This window comes from Phodopus roborovskii, unplaced genomic scaffold (assembly GCF_943737965.1).
Source record: "Phodopus roborovskii unplaced genomic scaffold, PHOROB, whole genome shotgun sequence".
NCBI lineage: Eukaryota > Metazoa > Chordata > Mammalia > Rodentia > Cricetidae > Phodopus > Phodopus roborovskii.
This window is the reverse complement of record NW_026125281.1, coordinates 435749-453247: the sequence shown is the minus strand read 5'-3', so window position 1 is coordinate 453247 and position 17499 is coordinate 435749. Positions and strand designations below refer to the sequence as shown.

Below are 17499 nucleotides of genomic sequence, written 5' to 3'. Positions count from 1 at the left end.
TCTGAACTCAGGTCCTGACGCTTGCATAACAGGCACCCTACTAAGCAGGCCATCTCCCTAGCCCAGTAAATTACTTTTATAATTAATAAGCATGTGCATCAGAATAGTCCAAATGAGCAGTTGGTGTTTCAAATGGTAAACCTTAGTTACTTGGAAAGTACACTTATAACTAATTCCTTATTCTTTTAATGTTGGGTTATTAAGATACTATGCTGTTTTTAATTCCTTTTCCTAATTGGACTCCAGTATTAGAAGATAAAAATTCCAATTAAGTGGTAAACAGAATACTGTATGTTCTTTAGGTCAGAGTTTTAAAGGAAACTAGGATTTTGAGTAGTCAAGCCTTGGAATCTATCTTTCCTTTACAAGACAAACATATTGAGTAGTTCATGGATATTCCTAGTTGAAAGTTCCATAATTCTTTACACCGAAAGCCTATACATTTTTATGGTTTATCAGTGTACCATCTAAAATCACGTCACCAGAATTCCTAAGAGCTTAAATCCCCTTATGGAAATAGTGTTTGAGGTCTCTAACGGGAGGTTAATTTTTATCCTTTTTCTGTTTTTGAAAGTCTACCACAGGAGGATACTTCATAACTCAATGAAATATATGTAAACATAGACTAAAAAGCTATACAATTTTTCCTGCTCCATTATGATCTTATAGAAACATATTCATGTATATGGTACTATACAATGGACTATTGTGTGGTAAGACTTTATCATCTTTGACCTCTGGTGTTTTACCCTGATAGAGGACCCCATTCGATATATTCATAGTGATGTTATTTTCGTGGTAGGTGGAATCATAGCTGATATGGCATGTTCTATATTCCCAGCTTTGTGTTCTGTAAGACATGGGAAGACATAACTGATGGTCAATTACATGCTTGTAGAGATTTCTTTCACCTTTGGTTAATCGAGAATCAGAAATCTGCTGCTTTAGAATAGCTATCCGAAAGAGATACTGTAATTTTAGCATGATTCTCCAGATTAGTTGGAGAGACTACTAAGAAAGATTCATACTGGTAAGCACAAATGCCAGTGTGCTGATTAATATTCTACTTGCATTTAATAGGTTATTAAAGAAAGCGGACCACCACATATGAAGAGTTTTGTTACCCGGGTGTCGGTGGGAGAATTTTCTGCAGAAGGAGAAGGAAATAGCAAGAAACTGTCAAAGAAACGTGCAGCAACCACTGTCTTACAGGAGCTTAAGAAACTCCCACCTCTGCCTGTGGTAGAGAAGCCAAAACTATTTTTTAAAAAACGCCCTAAAACAATAGTAAAGGTAAGCCTATACTTGTGAATACCCATGTCTTTTACTTAATTACAGTAGTGACGAGCCACAACATATTACTTTTGGTCACTATAGACCACTTATATGTGTTTTGTCCTATAAGGTCAAAATGGAGCCAAAAAATTATATACCATTTCTAACATGCTTGTCTATGTTTACATGTAGTTATATAATTTAAATATTGCAAACACCACTGAGTTAGGGTTGCCTTAAGTTTCTAGTAAGTAACATGCCCTACAGGTTTATAGCCTAGGAACAGTAGTGGACTATATGTATATTATCCAGGCTTGTGTAAGTACACTGTGATGTTTACATAGAAACAAAAATCATGTAATGACATTTCCTCAGAATGCATCTCATTGTTAGGTGACTTGTGACCATAGTACACTGGCTGTAGGCTGTTGACAAAGGTTTGCCAAGACAGATCCCTGGACCAATGGGGGGAAAATAACTCCAGCCTTCTTCCTCCCTTCCTCTGTTCTGTTCCCCTCTATGTCTCCCTCCTCCTGTCCCCCACACATCTTTTTTTCCCTGCCTCCCTGCCTAAATCAAGATGTAGATCACGTGATGGTAAATTAAGGACAATTTTATTCCTTTGTGTATTTCTGCTTCTTAGCATCCATTTTTTTTTGTCTCCTTTAACTTAGTTTTCATTGTGACCATGTAAAGTAGATGACATTATCCCTCATTTTATTTTATTTTGTATGTGATGTGCATACAGCGCATACGTGTATATATGTGTTTTCATGTATGTGGGCACGTGCGCATCTGTACGTGTGTGTATTCAAGCCTGGGGTTAACACTGGGTGTCTTCCTTGATCATTCCTCACTTGATTTTTGAGGCAGAGACTCTAAATTAAACCCAGAGCTCACCAGTGCAGCTAGCCGTCCGCTTTCCCAGTATCTGCCACTACATGCTGGGATTATAGGAGGCTACCATGTCAGTAGGTATTTTTGTGGGTGCTGGGGGCCACTATGGTCCTTATATGTGGGCTGTAAACAGAATTTTCTTTTTGGACTGCCAACTCACAAAAACTGACATGGAGACTTATTATTAATTATGAAAGCTTGGTGCTAGCTTAGGCTTGTCCCATTAGCTTTTATAACATGTGTATTCTTTTATGTGGTTCAGTCACATGATATATCAAAAAAATCCCTACTATAGTCTCTAGCTTTTCTGTGATGAAAGAACAGTACTTTATATCAAAATGGTCACATAAGATTGATGACAGTATCTATTAAACTCAGGTCAGTCTTAATAAACTAAGCTGTTAGGTAGGTAAAGACACATGCTTTCCTAAAATGGTATATAACTCTATTCCAGTGTTATCTATAGCCACTGAAAAACAGTTAGAATGTTCTCTCCCAGAGCTGGGGTCGGGAGAAGCAGTGCTTTGCATGCATTAGTAAGCATGTGATTCTGGAATGTTTTCCAAGCCTCTTACTCCTCGGCTGGATGACCGCCCTGCATTCTCCCTTGTGGACTTCACACTTGGAATGACTTGTTCTGTGTCTGTCTTCTGTAAAATAAAGCTACGAGCCTTTCTGAGAAAGGAGGTTCTTATGATGAGGTGGAATCTAAATTATTTTAAATATAATTATATTGTAGGCCAATACATAGATTAGCTCAGGATATTATCTTGAGTTTTTATTATTTTCTTCATGTCTTTGTAAATCTTACTCATCTGGGATGCATGGTTCCTTCTGCTGAGTAGAAGTAAACACGACCTGTGATGATGAGTGGTGTTTCATCACAGCAATTAGAAGAGGAATAACAGAAGCTTGTAGGAGGCAGGAGGAGGGCAGGGTTGGTAGCTTACTATGTTGCCAGGCTGGCCTTGAACTCCTGAACTAAAAACAGTCCTGAGTAGCCCAAACTATAAAGTACATTGTCACCTTAGTAACAGGAAGCAGAGCGGAAGGGATGGAGAGGACTAGAGAAATATCTTGGGTGAGGTATTAGCAGATGATTTACTGGATACAAGGGGTAAAAAGAAATCTCAGTGTCAGATGGAGGGTGCTGCCAGCCACTATGTGAAGAAAGATTTGCAACAGAGCATGACGATTTCTGGACACTGAATGTGAGGTGCTGTGATGAAACACCACGGTCAAAAGCAACTTGAGGAGGGAAGGATTTATTCAGCTCATGCTCCCACATCACAGTTCATCATCAAAGGAAGTCAGGGCAGGGCTGAAGCAGGCAGGCACCTGGAGGCAGGAGCTGACGCAGAGGCCATGGAGGGCGCTGCTTACTGACTGGTTCATCATGCTTTGCTCAGCCTGCCTTCTTATAAACCCAGGACCACCAGCCACAATAGGCTGGGCCCTCCCACATCAATCACTAACTAAGAAAATGTCCTATAGGCTTGCCTGCAGCCTGACTTTATGGGGGCATCTTCTGCATTGAGGTTCCTCCTCTCTGATGACTTTAGCTTGCATCAGTTGACATAAAGCTATCCGGCGGCACACCTTCTCACCTATTGGGCTGTTGGATTTCTCAAATTCCCCAAGCTCGTGGGTGTATATTCATACTTCACCATGACTTTAATCAATATGCATTTGCCAAGTTCTAATGAAGTGGTTGTCTTTCTTTCCATTTTTTATTCTTGTGATACATCTGTTCATCACTCTTTAATATCATCATCTATCACTTTTTATCTTCCTTTTCTTAATATGTGTTTTAGAGCCTTCTTAAAGTTTTACGTTGCAAGCATCTGCTCAAAGTTCATGTCTTACCCTGTCCTGTTCCATGTTCTGTTGTTATTTGTGAGTGACTCTCCCACCTGAGGAGATCACCCATCTTTAAAGCATGATCAATGCAGCTTTTCTCCACTATCTCTGAGACCCAACCCCGTGTGTGGAAGGCTAAATGTTGGATCTATTTGACAAGTTTCTGTTGTGAATCTTCCTAGTGATTTTGATGTTCCCCTCCCACTCAGTTTTGGTGGGCTGGGGATGCCATGGAGACCACTGCTTTTTCCAGGCACAAATAAGTTTAGCAGTCAAGATTCTGAAATTTTTCATAAGTTATTATTATTATTATTATTTTAGGCTGGACCTGAGTATGGTCAAGGAATGAATCCCATCAGCCGTCTGGCCCAAATCCAACAGGCCAGGAAGGAAAAGGAGCCTGATTATGTCTTACTTTCAGAACGAGGGATGCCTCGCCGTCGAGAGTTTGTCATGCAGGTATTTTTAGCCATTATAGTAAATGTTTCTGAAATTAATAAAGAGACTGAGGAGTTCCCAGGGTGTCACAGTGATGTGAAGAGGGCAGGCTGGGCCTTGGAAGGATGTGTAACTATGTTTACACTGTGGAGCATTCTTTTTCGGCTCACCTATCAACTTGGAAACATGCTGGTGTCAAGGACATGTTAGATAGACAGTATGAGATTTGGAAGGGCCTATGAGTTCACATGGGTTATTTACTACAGAGCTTATCATTTAATGTCTGTCTCTTAACTTTTCATGTTGCATTTTGTGGCTAGGGTGATTAACTATTATGATCAGAAACAAAGGGAATTAGAAACAAAATAAGAAGGGTAGATGTAAGGGATGGGAATGGGCCAAGGGCATAAGGTTATGGAGCTCTCTGGAAAATTAGAATGTCTGGCCTGGCCAGCTGACCACGGTGGAGACTGAAGGAGAGACCTAACTCTATTTTGCAGCCAAGAAACTTGAAGACTGCTACTCTGTATGAGCTACAAGTGAGGTCAAATACCCAAGTTGCCTTGTCCTTATCAAGCCTGGCGGGACCTATATGTGTTTGTCAGTTCAAGCCATGCTCTTGGGGCAATGTTGGTTCTAATATTTTTATTATTATTATTAAGAAACATATCCAAGGCTGGTAAAATGACTAAGTGATTGAGAGTGTGTACTCCTCTTGCAGGGGACCCAAGTTCAGTTCTTAACACTCCATCAGAAAGCTCGTAACATCGCAACAGGCATTTCACGACTGCCTCTAACTCCAGCTCCAGAGGGGGTTCTGGGACAGCCCCGGTCTCTTTGGGCACCTACACTTGTAGTAATGTATGTATGCAGAGACAAGCACAGATGTGCCTGTGTGCACATACATGCACATGTGCACATTTGAACTTGCACACACACACACACACACACTTTAAAATAAATCTTTAAAAGGATATTGAAAGGTAGGAAGAAAATAGTGTACTGGACCCCATTCAGCAAGTAAGATCTTTGCCACCCTGGATTCATCTGTGACTTCTCACTTTCCTCTTGATTTCTTTATCCCTCCATAAAAATTTTAAGCCTAACTTCTAACCTTGTTGGTTTAGATTTAATCTAGTGTGTAGCTCTGGAAATTATATATTTTTTTCTTATAGTAATATTTATTAGAAGAATCTGATAACCAGTGTGTACTTATTCTTTATTGTGTTCAAACCTTAAAATTTTTCTGTTGTGGAAGAAGGAGTCAAACCCAAGGATCTTACCTTTCATACGATATTTACCAGCTGTTAAGTATATATCTTATATCTCGACATCCAGATATGGAACCTTGCATTAATTAACTACTCACACATAGCTAAATTTTGCACTTCTGAATGTATGTGATATCAGGTATTGATAAATACTGGGGCTATAATAAACATTTACTATGTAGTTGTTGCTTTCCTGTGAGACGTCTGGAAACCGCAATCAGTTAGGTATTTTCCTGTGGTTGGTAAACACAGTGTGTCTAGGTTTCATTAGGATCCGGAGCACTGATCTAGCATTTTTCATTAATTAGAATATATTAATTGTTTTTGCTGTTACATTCTTAGCTCTTAAGAATACCAGGATCTGTATTTGTTGTTGTTTTGTTTTGTTTGTTATTTTTGATACCAGAGGTTGCAAATACAGACACATATCTGGATATAATATGCTTTGGGTTGAGTTATACAGTTCCTTTCCATGAAGTGTATTGAATCCCCACTTTGAGAGAGGAGTTTAGAATGTCTTTGGCTAGCTTCCATTTTATGGTAGTCATGAACGTTGAAGTCAAGCAGAGACATTTGTCTTTGCTTTCACACTGGATTCATGTATGTTGCACTCTCCACCGGACACTCAGTAGACTCACCACAATATTACAGCAGCCTTATTAAAGGGGAGGCTCTTGTGTAAACTCATTAAGCAGTATTATCATGGTATGATTGAATGTGGAAAAAATATTGTAAAATAATATGCTCATTTTTATCTAATATACCGCCCCAGACTGAGTTTGTATGTCACAAAATGAATATAAGTTACTTGCGTTGGTTACTGAGTAAGAAAAGAAAAATTTCCATGACATTATTTGGATAGCTAGTTCCAAGGCAAATTTATTCCTTGGGAGGAGGAGTGTTGTTGTGACTGAGGCTCATGTAGCCTAAGCTGGCCCTGACTCGCCATGTAGCCAAGGATGGCTTTGAATTCTTTGTCTTCTGGATTTTAGGCGTATGCCACCATGTCTAGCTTTCAAAGCAAATTTCTTTTTGTATACCAGGGCTAATGACTCTGAGGGACAAAACCCTTTTTCATTTGTTTTGGAGGGAGGTTTTAATTTTCAGACAGAAAATAATGACTAAATTACATGTGCATATACTGTATTATCGTGAATCATATTATGCTATTCTACTTTTTTGACTAAGATCTCCAAGTTATTAAAAATATGTATATGGCAGATTTAGTCTGTCTTAGTGAAAGAGAAATGAAATTTTCAATGCTGGACTTTTTAATTTCTTAGTTACTGTTGAGGGTTCAGTGTATGTAAATGCAAAAGACAAAAAGCAGCATAGTAGAGGGCTACTTTGCACAGACATTACTGTTACAATGTCAAATCTTATTTGTAACCTTGTAACACCTGTGAACTTTTCGGGACAATGACCGTGTGCATTTTTTTTTTTTTTTTTTTTTTTTTTTTTTACTTTTATAATCAAGTGAGTCTCTGAGTGACCATGTGTTTGTTAGCAAGGAGAGAGAACCCCAGTCACTCAGCAGTGTGGCCTCTCAGCATTGGGCTCCCCTGGGACACACCCCGAAGACCCCTGAATTAACTGCTCACAGACACTTGTGTGAGACAAGGGGTGGATGAGGAGGGGAGAAGAGTCTGGGAAACACCTGTTAGGAAGGAAGACATCCTTGGAAAGGTCAGAATAGGGCAGGTGGAAACCTGGCAGACACAGGGAAACAGTTGGTGCCAGGATAGGAACAGTGTTGCAGTCAGATCTGTTAGGAATAAAGCGCATGGAAACTTGGCGGATTCCATGGCCGGGTGAAGGTGACCGAGGCCATTTGCTGCACAGTGATCTTTGGTTTCTGTTTACTTTGGTGAACCTTTTGACCTCCCAGAGAAGAGGGGGAGGCTTTTGACGCAGCTGCTCTAATCTTTTCACCAACAGAACAGTAAGGGCTGATGAATCTGGGGAACAAGCCAAGCCCGTTAAAATAGCAGGTATTAGAAGGACCAGCTGAGGATGGGAACACATCTTCCTTAGGGCTGGTGTTGAGGTCAGGGTCAGGCCAACAGTGATATGGCAGAGACCGCCACTGGTGTCGGCTACAGCAGGGTTTCTCACGGCAGTCCACAGAAGGCCGCCATCCGGCATTGGGGGACCCTCTCACTTGGGAGAAAAGCAGTGACCTGTTTCAAAACTCTTTACACGTTTGCACCACAGATGTGATAGCTTTACAGCCGATCTGCAGTGAACACGTTCGCAGTTTTGTATGCTGCAACAACTATCATTTAGGCTAGCTACTAAAACTCCCTGAGAGTACATTCTGTTTCTATATATATCACTTGCATGTTTATGTTTAAGTTTCTATTTTGTTGCCATTGTCTTGTAGACCCCGTTACTTAAAGCTTAAAAGTAAGTGATGGGAATAGTAGCTCAAATAAAACTGAAAATAATCAATAGTTGATTGTACTCAACTGTGGAAGCCAGACAAGAATCGTATGTTCTAGAACAGGAGAAACAACCGCTGTTAGGGTCTTAAACAAGAAGGAAAACCACAAAGTATAATTAAAAGTGTCACAGTGTCCACCTGGAAACTGTATTTACCTGTGCATTTACGCAGTCATTGCTAATACCCAGGTGATTGTCAGAGAAATTTTGTGAAAGTGACATTAAGCTGTTGAGTTTTATTGTTATTACCATGTCCTCTTTTATTTTATTTTAAATCAATCAATTAATTTATTTATTTTACATCTCAGCCACAGTTTCCCCTTCCTCCTCTCCTCACACCCCCATCCCCATGGAGCATTATTTTTAATTTTTTTTTTAACACAGTGATGTCTGGTGACCTAACCCAACTTATCAGACACAGACTATGTGTTTGGGTCTCTTGTTTGGTTTCTAGTAGCTTTTAAGACTGTGAATTCACAGGGATCAACTATTTTCTGGAGAGAGGTCCTGCATAGGAACCATTTCATACGGTTCTGTGTTGTAATTTTCCTTTTTGTGTATGTCTGTGATGGGGGGCTGGACACAAAGAGAGAGAGAGGGAGGGAGAGAGAGGGAGAGAGGAAAAGAGGGAGAGAGAAAGAGAGAGAGGGAAGGAGGGAGAGAGAGGGAGAGAGGGAGAAAGAGAGAGTGAGGCATTTGTGTGTGGTGTACGGATCTGTGGTTGATCTCAGAACCCATCCCCACTCTCTCTTCTGCCTTATTCAGTAAACAGGGTCTCCCAGTTAAACCCGGAATTTGCCACTATGGCTGCTCATTACCCTGCTTGCCCTGGGAACACCTTCTTGGCCTTGTGCTTTCAAGGCTCAAACTCTAGGAGAGCCACCACACCCTGTGTACACACCCTACATAGGTTCTCTGGGATCCAAGTGCAGTGCTGGGTCCTCACCTTTGTAGCCAGTGCTCAGGCAACACTGAGCCACCAAACCCCTCCTTCCCATTTTTTTACTAGTATCTTTTTAAGAGCAAAAGTAACTTAATAAACTCAAATTTATCTGCCCTCTCCTTATGGTAGCTGTATAAAAATTCAGATAAGCAAGGAGGTGCTGTGCCTCATTATTCTCCCACAGAACCATGCCCGTTGTCAGCCCTTTGCTCTGCTACATAAACCCTAGAGTCAGCTTGTCAAATAGTGTAGCGTACATGTGGGATTTGAATAGGAATTCAGTAAATGTATGGATCGGTCCACACATGAATCACTCTGTCACTACTGCCTGTAACCTATAAGCATGACCCATCCCTCTATTTACTAGTGTTTTCTCTTTTAAAGAGCTAGTCATATTTGTATTTTGTATGTATAAAGTGTTTTGCCTTCATAGGCCAGAAGAGGGCACCACATCCCCGAGAGCAGGAGTTACAGTTGTGGGCCGCCATGTTGGGTGCTGGAGAACTAACCTGAGCCCTGAAGGAGCTTTTGATGCTGCTTTGTAGATTCCTCCTTATAGTCCCACTTTTCCGTTTACTTTTTGTGATTTTATTTCTCTTAGTACATGCCTCTCTAAAATACTCAACGGACATGAGTTTAAATGACACCAGCATTGAATTTCCTCTTTCTCGGTTCATTACTAGAAATTATGAGTACTAAATGCAGTTAGAAGAAATGCTGTGTTGACATAAACTTTATTTGCTTAAATGAGTAAGGTTTTGTTTAAAAAAAATCAAACGATATGGAAATACATAAGGAAAAGCCAAAAGAATGCCTCAGTGAGATGACCACAATCTGAGGTCATTTCCCGTACTTCTTCCTCGTCTGTTCTCATTTGCATACACAAAACTTACATGAGTGAGATTTTTATCTTTCTGTTTCATTTTGGGCTAACCTTCACAGTTTTTAGTCCTATGCATTGCTTTATAGTGTATTATTATAATAATGTAATATAATTAGTACAACTAATTAATTTCTTCAACCTCGATAGGTCAAGGTGGGCAATGAAGTTGCCACTGGAACAGGACCCAATAAAAAGATAGCAAAAAAGAACGCGGCAGAAGCGATGCTGTTACAGCTGGGTTATAAAGCGTCCTCTAGCCTCCAGGATCAGCTCGACAAGGTGAGAATGCCTCGTCCAGCACGAAATTTAACATAGTCTGATCTCACCTACTCTCAAAGGTGACTCTTTTTGTGAGGCAGTGCTCTGTGAGATTTTGCTGTTAGAAGAGAACATCCACTTATTGGGAAGATGTAGTGCTAGCAAGTAATAATAAGTCTAGGATCAGAAATACTAAAAATTTTATATGATAGTTCCTACTGACATAATGTTGTCTAGCTTATTGCTGCTTGGCTTGTCACGTACTTTTGTCTGAATCTTGCCTCCTAAGAACAGGAGCTGTTAGTCTTTGGTTTTAGAAGACAGCTGGAACCTGGAAATAAACATCTTTGGCTTAGTCCTTTAGGGCAGGTTTTATGCTAGGCAGACTCTCTCTATATATTTGTTTTCTGTTTATTTTAAATTTAAAGGTAAACAAAGAGAGTGGTTTTTTTTTTTTTCTCCCAAGACAGTGTTCATAGTCTCTCTTTCTCCTACAGCAGCTAATGACATTGTTAGCACCTGCCTCCACTGTAAAGAGGCCTGAGTTCAGGGCGTAGCAGTTAAGGTGGGGGGAACAGAACTCATTTTCTTTTTTATTACCACTTTGTTATCTACACTTATGTAGGAATTACTTCTAGTGAGCATTTTGTTTACACAAAAGTTTACAGTAGAACAGATTTAATATTACTTTTATAGCAGTAGTTTTCCTTTGAGCAGGGCTTTCTGACGGGACTCTGCTTGGAGAGGGCCTTGGTTTCTGCAGGGACACTCCTTAAGTAGGGGGAGAAACAAGATATGTTCTGATGAACATTTAGCTATGCTTAAGGCCATGTAATTTGCTTCAATGATTAAAAAATTCATTTGTCTATGTGATAGCTATTTCAATTCTGTTTTATTTTTTTATTTTCTTTTTTAGTTTAATTTTTTTTATTTTACATGTCAACCCCAGTTCCCCCTCCTTCCCATCCCTCCTCTGCCCCCCCATCACATCCCCCATCCTCTCCCCTGAGCTTGGCTAGTCAATGCCTTTTCTCCTTTAAGAAGTATTTGTAATACAAAACATAATGTGTTTGCATTTTGGTAGATCTTAGATTATGTATATGTAGTTTTAGTTTAGCACATTTATATTGACTTAAAACTGATGACTACTTATAAAAAACATGTCAAAATAAGATGCTTTAAAGACATGTACTTATAAGTTAAGTGAAAAAGCAAAACAAAACAGTATTTCCTTTATTTGAGAAGCCTTTTATTTATTTTTGCATACCTACTATATTAGCAAGTGTTCTCCAGAGAAAGAGTACCAACAGAGTGTGTGCACATGGGTGTCAGTGTGTGTGTGCACGCACGTGTGAGCACATTTGTAAACACACACACAGACTTATGTTAAAGAGTGGCCTAAGTGATTGTGGAGGCTCGGGTAGTCTTTGGTCTCTGGGAACACCTAGCGGGCTGGAGGCTCAGGAAGCAGTTCCACTGACAGACGGGCTGCTGAAGAATTCTTTCCTGAGGGAAATCAACCGCTGATTGCACGCGGCCCTCCAAATTGTGAAGGGTGATATGCTTTATCTAAAGTCCACCATTCAGATGAACATCTCATCCCAGACTTCCTCAGAAATACACCAGCTAATGTCTTACCGAATACCTGAACTCTGGCTCAGACAATTTGACATCTGAAGCCAACCCTCACACTCACTACTAAATGCCAGACACCAACAACTGAAGATAACAGGTGGATGGAAACCTGGTCCTTACCCTCAAGGAACTCGGCCGTCAAGTGCTGGGAATGGGGGGTTTGATCATGTTACAAAGAGAGAGAGGTCAGTCGGTCACTCTTTGATTGGAAAGTACAGGGCTTAGAGAATTGTTCATTTAAGATTTAATCTAGTTATGTTCATAAAAAGCAATTCTCTCAGAAGTGTCGAGAATGGATTTGAGCTGAGAGGCTGAAAGTAGGGAGGGCATTCAGAGAGTTGTTCAGATATGGAACACCGGAACGAAGAACCTGGCAGGAGACATAAACGGGGGGGGGGTCCCCGGGATACTTTGTATGTGTATTTGGTAAGATTCAGGGTTAGATAATAGGTACAGAAGGAAAGAACACTTGAAACCTGCAAAACAGGGAGCCAGAGAAGGACTTTGGCAACAGGTGAAGAGGTCAGACGGGAGGGCGGAGTGTGTTGTTCAGTGCCAGCTTTTGACCCCTCTGTGATTTGGGTCTTTTGGGAGAGCAGCAGGTGCTTTGAGCCATAGAGCTGTTTCTCCAGCCCCAGGCCATTCCTCCTCCAAACTGCCATTCACCCTGCTGTCTCTTTCATTTCTGAGTTGCACAGTTCACACACGTTCATCATAGTTATAGCCCTTTTTCACTGGATTCCAATTCCTTCCTACACAGAAAGCTGTTAGTGGACCATCATTGATGTAGCTCAGTGGTTGGAATGCTTGCTCAGCATGTATATAAGGCCCTGGATTCAATGGTTCAATACCTGGTGCATCACATACAATAAAACAAAAACAACTACAAAAGAAAAGAAAAAGACAACAACAAAACAAAACAAAAAACAAAAAATCTAACCAAACCAACCCTAAAGTATGGTTACTCTCTATTTCTTGACTTAGGAAAACTGCCGATTAGGTGTGTGATCACAGATACCTTGGTTTGCATCTTTAGAAGCCAAGATGTTAATAACACCACATCAGATTTTGCGAGGTAGAACGAGACCATCTATTTTCATACAAAACAATTAGCTCATTACCAAATATAGTCTTAAACGTTACAATTGTTGGCAGTTGATACTGTCAGATTACTTTATTGTACAGTAATTTCTGTTTTGCAAAGAATGTCTATATTAGAATTTTATAGTCAAAGGTAGTAGCAGGCTTTCTTTTGGGCCACCAACTACCTCCCAAATTATGACACAGAGGCTTATCAATCATGAATGCTCAGCCTTATGTTATGCTTGTCCAACTAGCCTATCCCTCTGCTGCCTAGCTATTGGCCACTCAGTTTTTCATTAGACCAGTCAGGTGACTTAGGAGAAACAGCAACACATCTTTACATAGTTAAAGGAGTATTCCACAACAGATCTCATGGGGGTGACTGTGGAAAGGACAGGAAATTTTGTCTTAAGAGAATAAAGACATAAACGGAGAGAGGTATGCTTCCTGGTTTATGTTACACTAGTGGTTATGGTAACAGTGTCAACACATTCGTCATGGTTCTTAGTTTAGTGTTTTACTTTTCCTTTGCCGGTATATGTTTCCTTGCCACCTTAAGATGTATAATGAAAGAGAAAAAAAATTCTGTAAAAATAATGTTGGTTGATTATTTGGTACATTTATATTTTCAGGATACTTAGCAAAGGTTTTTTTTTTTTTTCCAGAATGGACATAGTAATACTTCTGTTCTTATTTTGATTTTAGAAGGGATGAAGACACTTCTTAAGTGAAAATTACTGACCATTTTCTGTGTAATATATATTATATATGGCAGGTTTTCTTGATACCATATAAACTTACAAAGTCATGCTTGCAAACTGTAGCAACTCAAAAGCAGCAAGCAAAACAGGAGTAGACTCGTGTAGAAAGGGGGCAATGTCCTGTTCACACTAGTTTCTCCTGTAGCCGTCAGCGTGGGTGAGAGCTAAAGAGGGTACACTCGGTAGCCATGGGAGGGGGTTTTGCCCTCGCTAAAGTGGTCAGTTAACATTGTTTTAATATGCCTGATTGTGTAGATTTCAACAACTGATTTAATCTTTCAGACGGGGGAAAACAAAGGATGGAGTGGTCCGAAGGCTGGGTTTTCTGAACCAACGAATAACAGTAAGTTCTTATTTTGTGTTGTCTGTAATTGCTAATCATCACTGGCCCTGGCTGTCTCTGTCTAGGCCACTGGTACTGTGCTAAGCATTGTGGAAGGAATAAGGAAGTCACAAATGCTGGCTGTCCTGAAAATGCTGAGTATGAAAATTAAGACAGTCACGTAAATCCTTAAGCTGCTACAGTCTAAGTACCGTCAATCTACATGCTGACAGCATTTTGAAAGTTATTATTCTTACTTAAATAATATTCTTACAAATAAAAAACAAATCTAAAAATCAGTTGTCTCGCAATCAGTTTTTAATAGTTCCAATTTCTTGGGTATAAAGCAATTTTTATATAATTATAATATAAATTTTTCTTTATTTTTTTGAACCCAGAGCTTTGTATATGGTAGACAAGCTGTAGCCCAGACCTTGTTTATACAATTTTTTTATATATGGTATATATAATTATATATATATATTACACATATAATTATTAGGTATATAATTATATACCTTATTTATACTACTAAATAAAAATCATTATGCTGTTTGCATTTAGCATTGCAACATACATTTTTATATTTTGTTGAGCTCTTGGAATTTTAAATGTTTTATTAAGGTTATTAAGTTATAATTAGATTATAAATATGAAATTTCACAACTCTGTCCCCTCTGATAGTCAGACACTTAAAAATCAACCTATTATCAAATGTATATGACTCAGATAATTTTTTTTACTGTGCATACAGATATTTTTCTTTTAAAACATTTTAAAGATTTATTTTCATTTTATATGTATGGGTTTTTACCTGAATGTATTTCTGTGTACCATGTGCACGCTTGGTGAGATGACGATAGTAGATCCACTGGAACCAGAGTCACAAACAGTTGTGGGCTGGCACGTGGATGCTGAGAATCAAACCAGTGTCCTCTGGAAGAGTAGCCAGTGCTCTTAACCACTGAGCCATCCATCACTGCAGCCCCCAGACTTCGTTCTCCAACACCTCATGAGGAGACCACTGCTCAGTGAAAGAGCGCTTGCCTAGCATGCACCATGCACCATGCCCCATGCCCTAGGCTAGACTAAATCACCAGACAGGTAGACCATGGACTATGCATACCCAGGGATGACCTGGGAGATGTGGGGTCACTTCAGGGTGCTTCCTGTTCTGCTTTATCCCTTTGGTGTTTGGATACATCTGCTTGCAACCACTTGGTGAAGAGATGTATGGCTTGTTAAATTGATTATAGTTTTATACAAAGCCACATTCAGCACTCAGCACCTATCAATAGTCTTGTAATGAATACTGTTTTTCATACTTGTCCCCTTCTTTTGCAAAAAGGATATAATGCTGTTTACACTGGCCAGAAATCCCATTCTGATACTTTTTATCATATATTCTTTGCATGTACATCTGGCCAAAGAATATAGAATCTACTCTTGGAAATTCACATTTGGCACATTTTAAAGAATGCGAACTTAATGTATTTGAATATAGAAGACATACAGTTACTTATCTGATCCTTTAAATACGAGAGCACACTCTAGATGACCTGCAACCTGTATTCATTACGTTGGTATTTTGGCCCTTAGAATTTGATGCTTTTCTTATTTTATTTTTAAAGATTGATTTTCCTTGAATTTATGCGTATGTGTGCATCTCTGTGAGTGAATGCCATGTGTGGGGCGGGGTGGGGTGGGGTGGGGTGGAGGGGGTGCCTGTGAAAGCCAGAATAGGACATTAGAGTTACAGTCCTGGCATTAGAGTTACAGGTGGTTGGGAACTGACTGGTGCGGTTTCTGGGACCCCAACTTGAGTCCTCTGCAAGCACAGCATGTTCTCTTAACCACTCACTGAGCATCTCTCCAGCCCCTACGGTAATTTATTTTAATTTGCTGAAGGTTATTGTACCTCCTTTGCAAAGTATAGGAAGAGCTGCCACAGAGAGGCCAATGAGTTTAAGTAGTCAGAAATGTATAAGAATGTAAATCAGTTTTGTTGTAGACACAAAAGTAGAAGTAATAGAAGCGTTTGCAGCCTTCGAAAAGGTAAGCTATTGATGCTTTAGGACCTTCTTTGGTTTATAATGGCTCACCCCTTCCCAGCTGTGAGAGGTGGGAGGCAGACCCAAGGCTCTTTAACACTGGTAGCTCAGCTTAGGCTACTGTAGTGACTAAAGGCAGTTCAAGCTCTGCACAGGGTCGGTTCTCACCACCCATCGGCCTAGAGCCAGTGAAAGCTAATTAATCAAATTAGGAAAAAGTCTCTGCTCAGGAATTGATCACCGGGAAACAAATCACTTCCTAAAAATTAGTTTCAGTTCAGTTATTATGGTAAAGTCTTGATTGACTTCTTGTCTACTTATGTCCTTGCTGTAAGTGATCTACCCCCAGACTAGCATTCTTCAGGAGAAGGTGTGAGCAGAATCTCCAGAAGGCCACAAAAAGACTGCTAGAACTGACACACCATCTTGCCTTAAGCAGCTCTGCTCACATCTTACTACTGACCAAGTTTGCCAAGTGTTTTGTGTACCACTGTGTAAAGTTGGGAATCTTAATTATGTAACACTAAGGTGATTAGCAGCACTGAATAGCATCTAAAAAAAAAAAAAGTAGGGTTGCTTTGCAGAAGCACTAAATGCCTCTCGTCGCTATTTTCCTTCTCAAACTCTTCGTTATTTCAATTTCTAGCCAACCATTATTTGGAAAAATAATACAAAATTAACTGGGAACCAAATGTACTAGAATTAATAGTGAGTGCAAAACTGGAAAAGGGAAATTTTAATCTGGCGCACTGGCAGCTAACTATAAGTAGACAAAAATGTTAATGTCCATGTGCGTTTAATTTAGGTTGTAGATTTTTTTTTTAAAGATTAGAGTCATAAGAAACTGCTAACAATTACAACTAAGAAATAGTTTAAATGATTTTACAAGGGACTGTGATTCTATGGCCTGGTTCGTCGTCCATTTATTTTCCCGGCTTGATTGCCTGCAGCTTTTTTAAAATGTGGACTTGATTTCTGCATGTCCCTCAGGCTCCCTGCATTTACGAAGCTTCATCAGAAGGCTGTCGTGAGTGTGTTTTTGCCCTTTGAATGGCTGTCATAATTATGTGGAAGGACAAGAACACATTACTCTGCAATGTGAAATTTGTGTTAAATTTAGCATAGGGCAATTTTATGCTTGGCACACACATAAAAAGCTGGTTTTTTTTTTTTTTTTAACAGATGAATGACTAACAAAGCCTTAAAAAGCTCACGCATTTTAAAGATCTACTGATGGCGCATGGAAAACTTTGTAAAATATTTAGATATAGTTCAGTTGATAATATCTTTTTGTGCTTACATTCCATGTTTCTTATTAATACAGGGTTTTACTTCAAAACTGGTCCATTGTTTCTCAAAGGTGAACTCTGGCTTAATTCG

At 39.6% G+C, this 17499-nt stretch overlaps 1 protein-coding gene across 7 annotated transcripts in view; it reads left to right on the top strand.

Moving 5' to 3' along the window:
• The window catches only part of Stau2 (staufen double-stranded RNA binding protein 2), a 204075-nt gene that overhangs the window by 67242 nt on the left and 119334 nt on the right, over positions 1-17499 (top strand). For all 7 annotated transcript variants that reach the window (XM_051196430.1, XM_051196420.1, XM_051196439.1 and 4 more), the window contains 4 exons: positions 1081-1293; positions 4354-4491; positions 10157-10288; positions 14029-14089. In XM_051196430.1, the coding sequence (XP_051052387.1) occupies positions 1081-1293; positions 4354-4491; positions 10157-10288; positions 14029-14089 (544 nt within the window). The remainder of the gene's footprint in view (positions 1-1080; positions 1294-4353; positions 4492-10156; positions 10289-14028; positions 14090-17499) is intronic.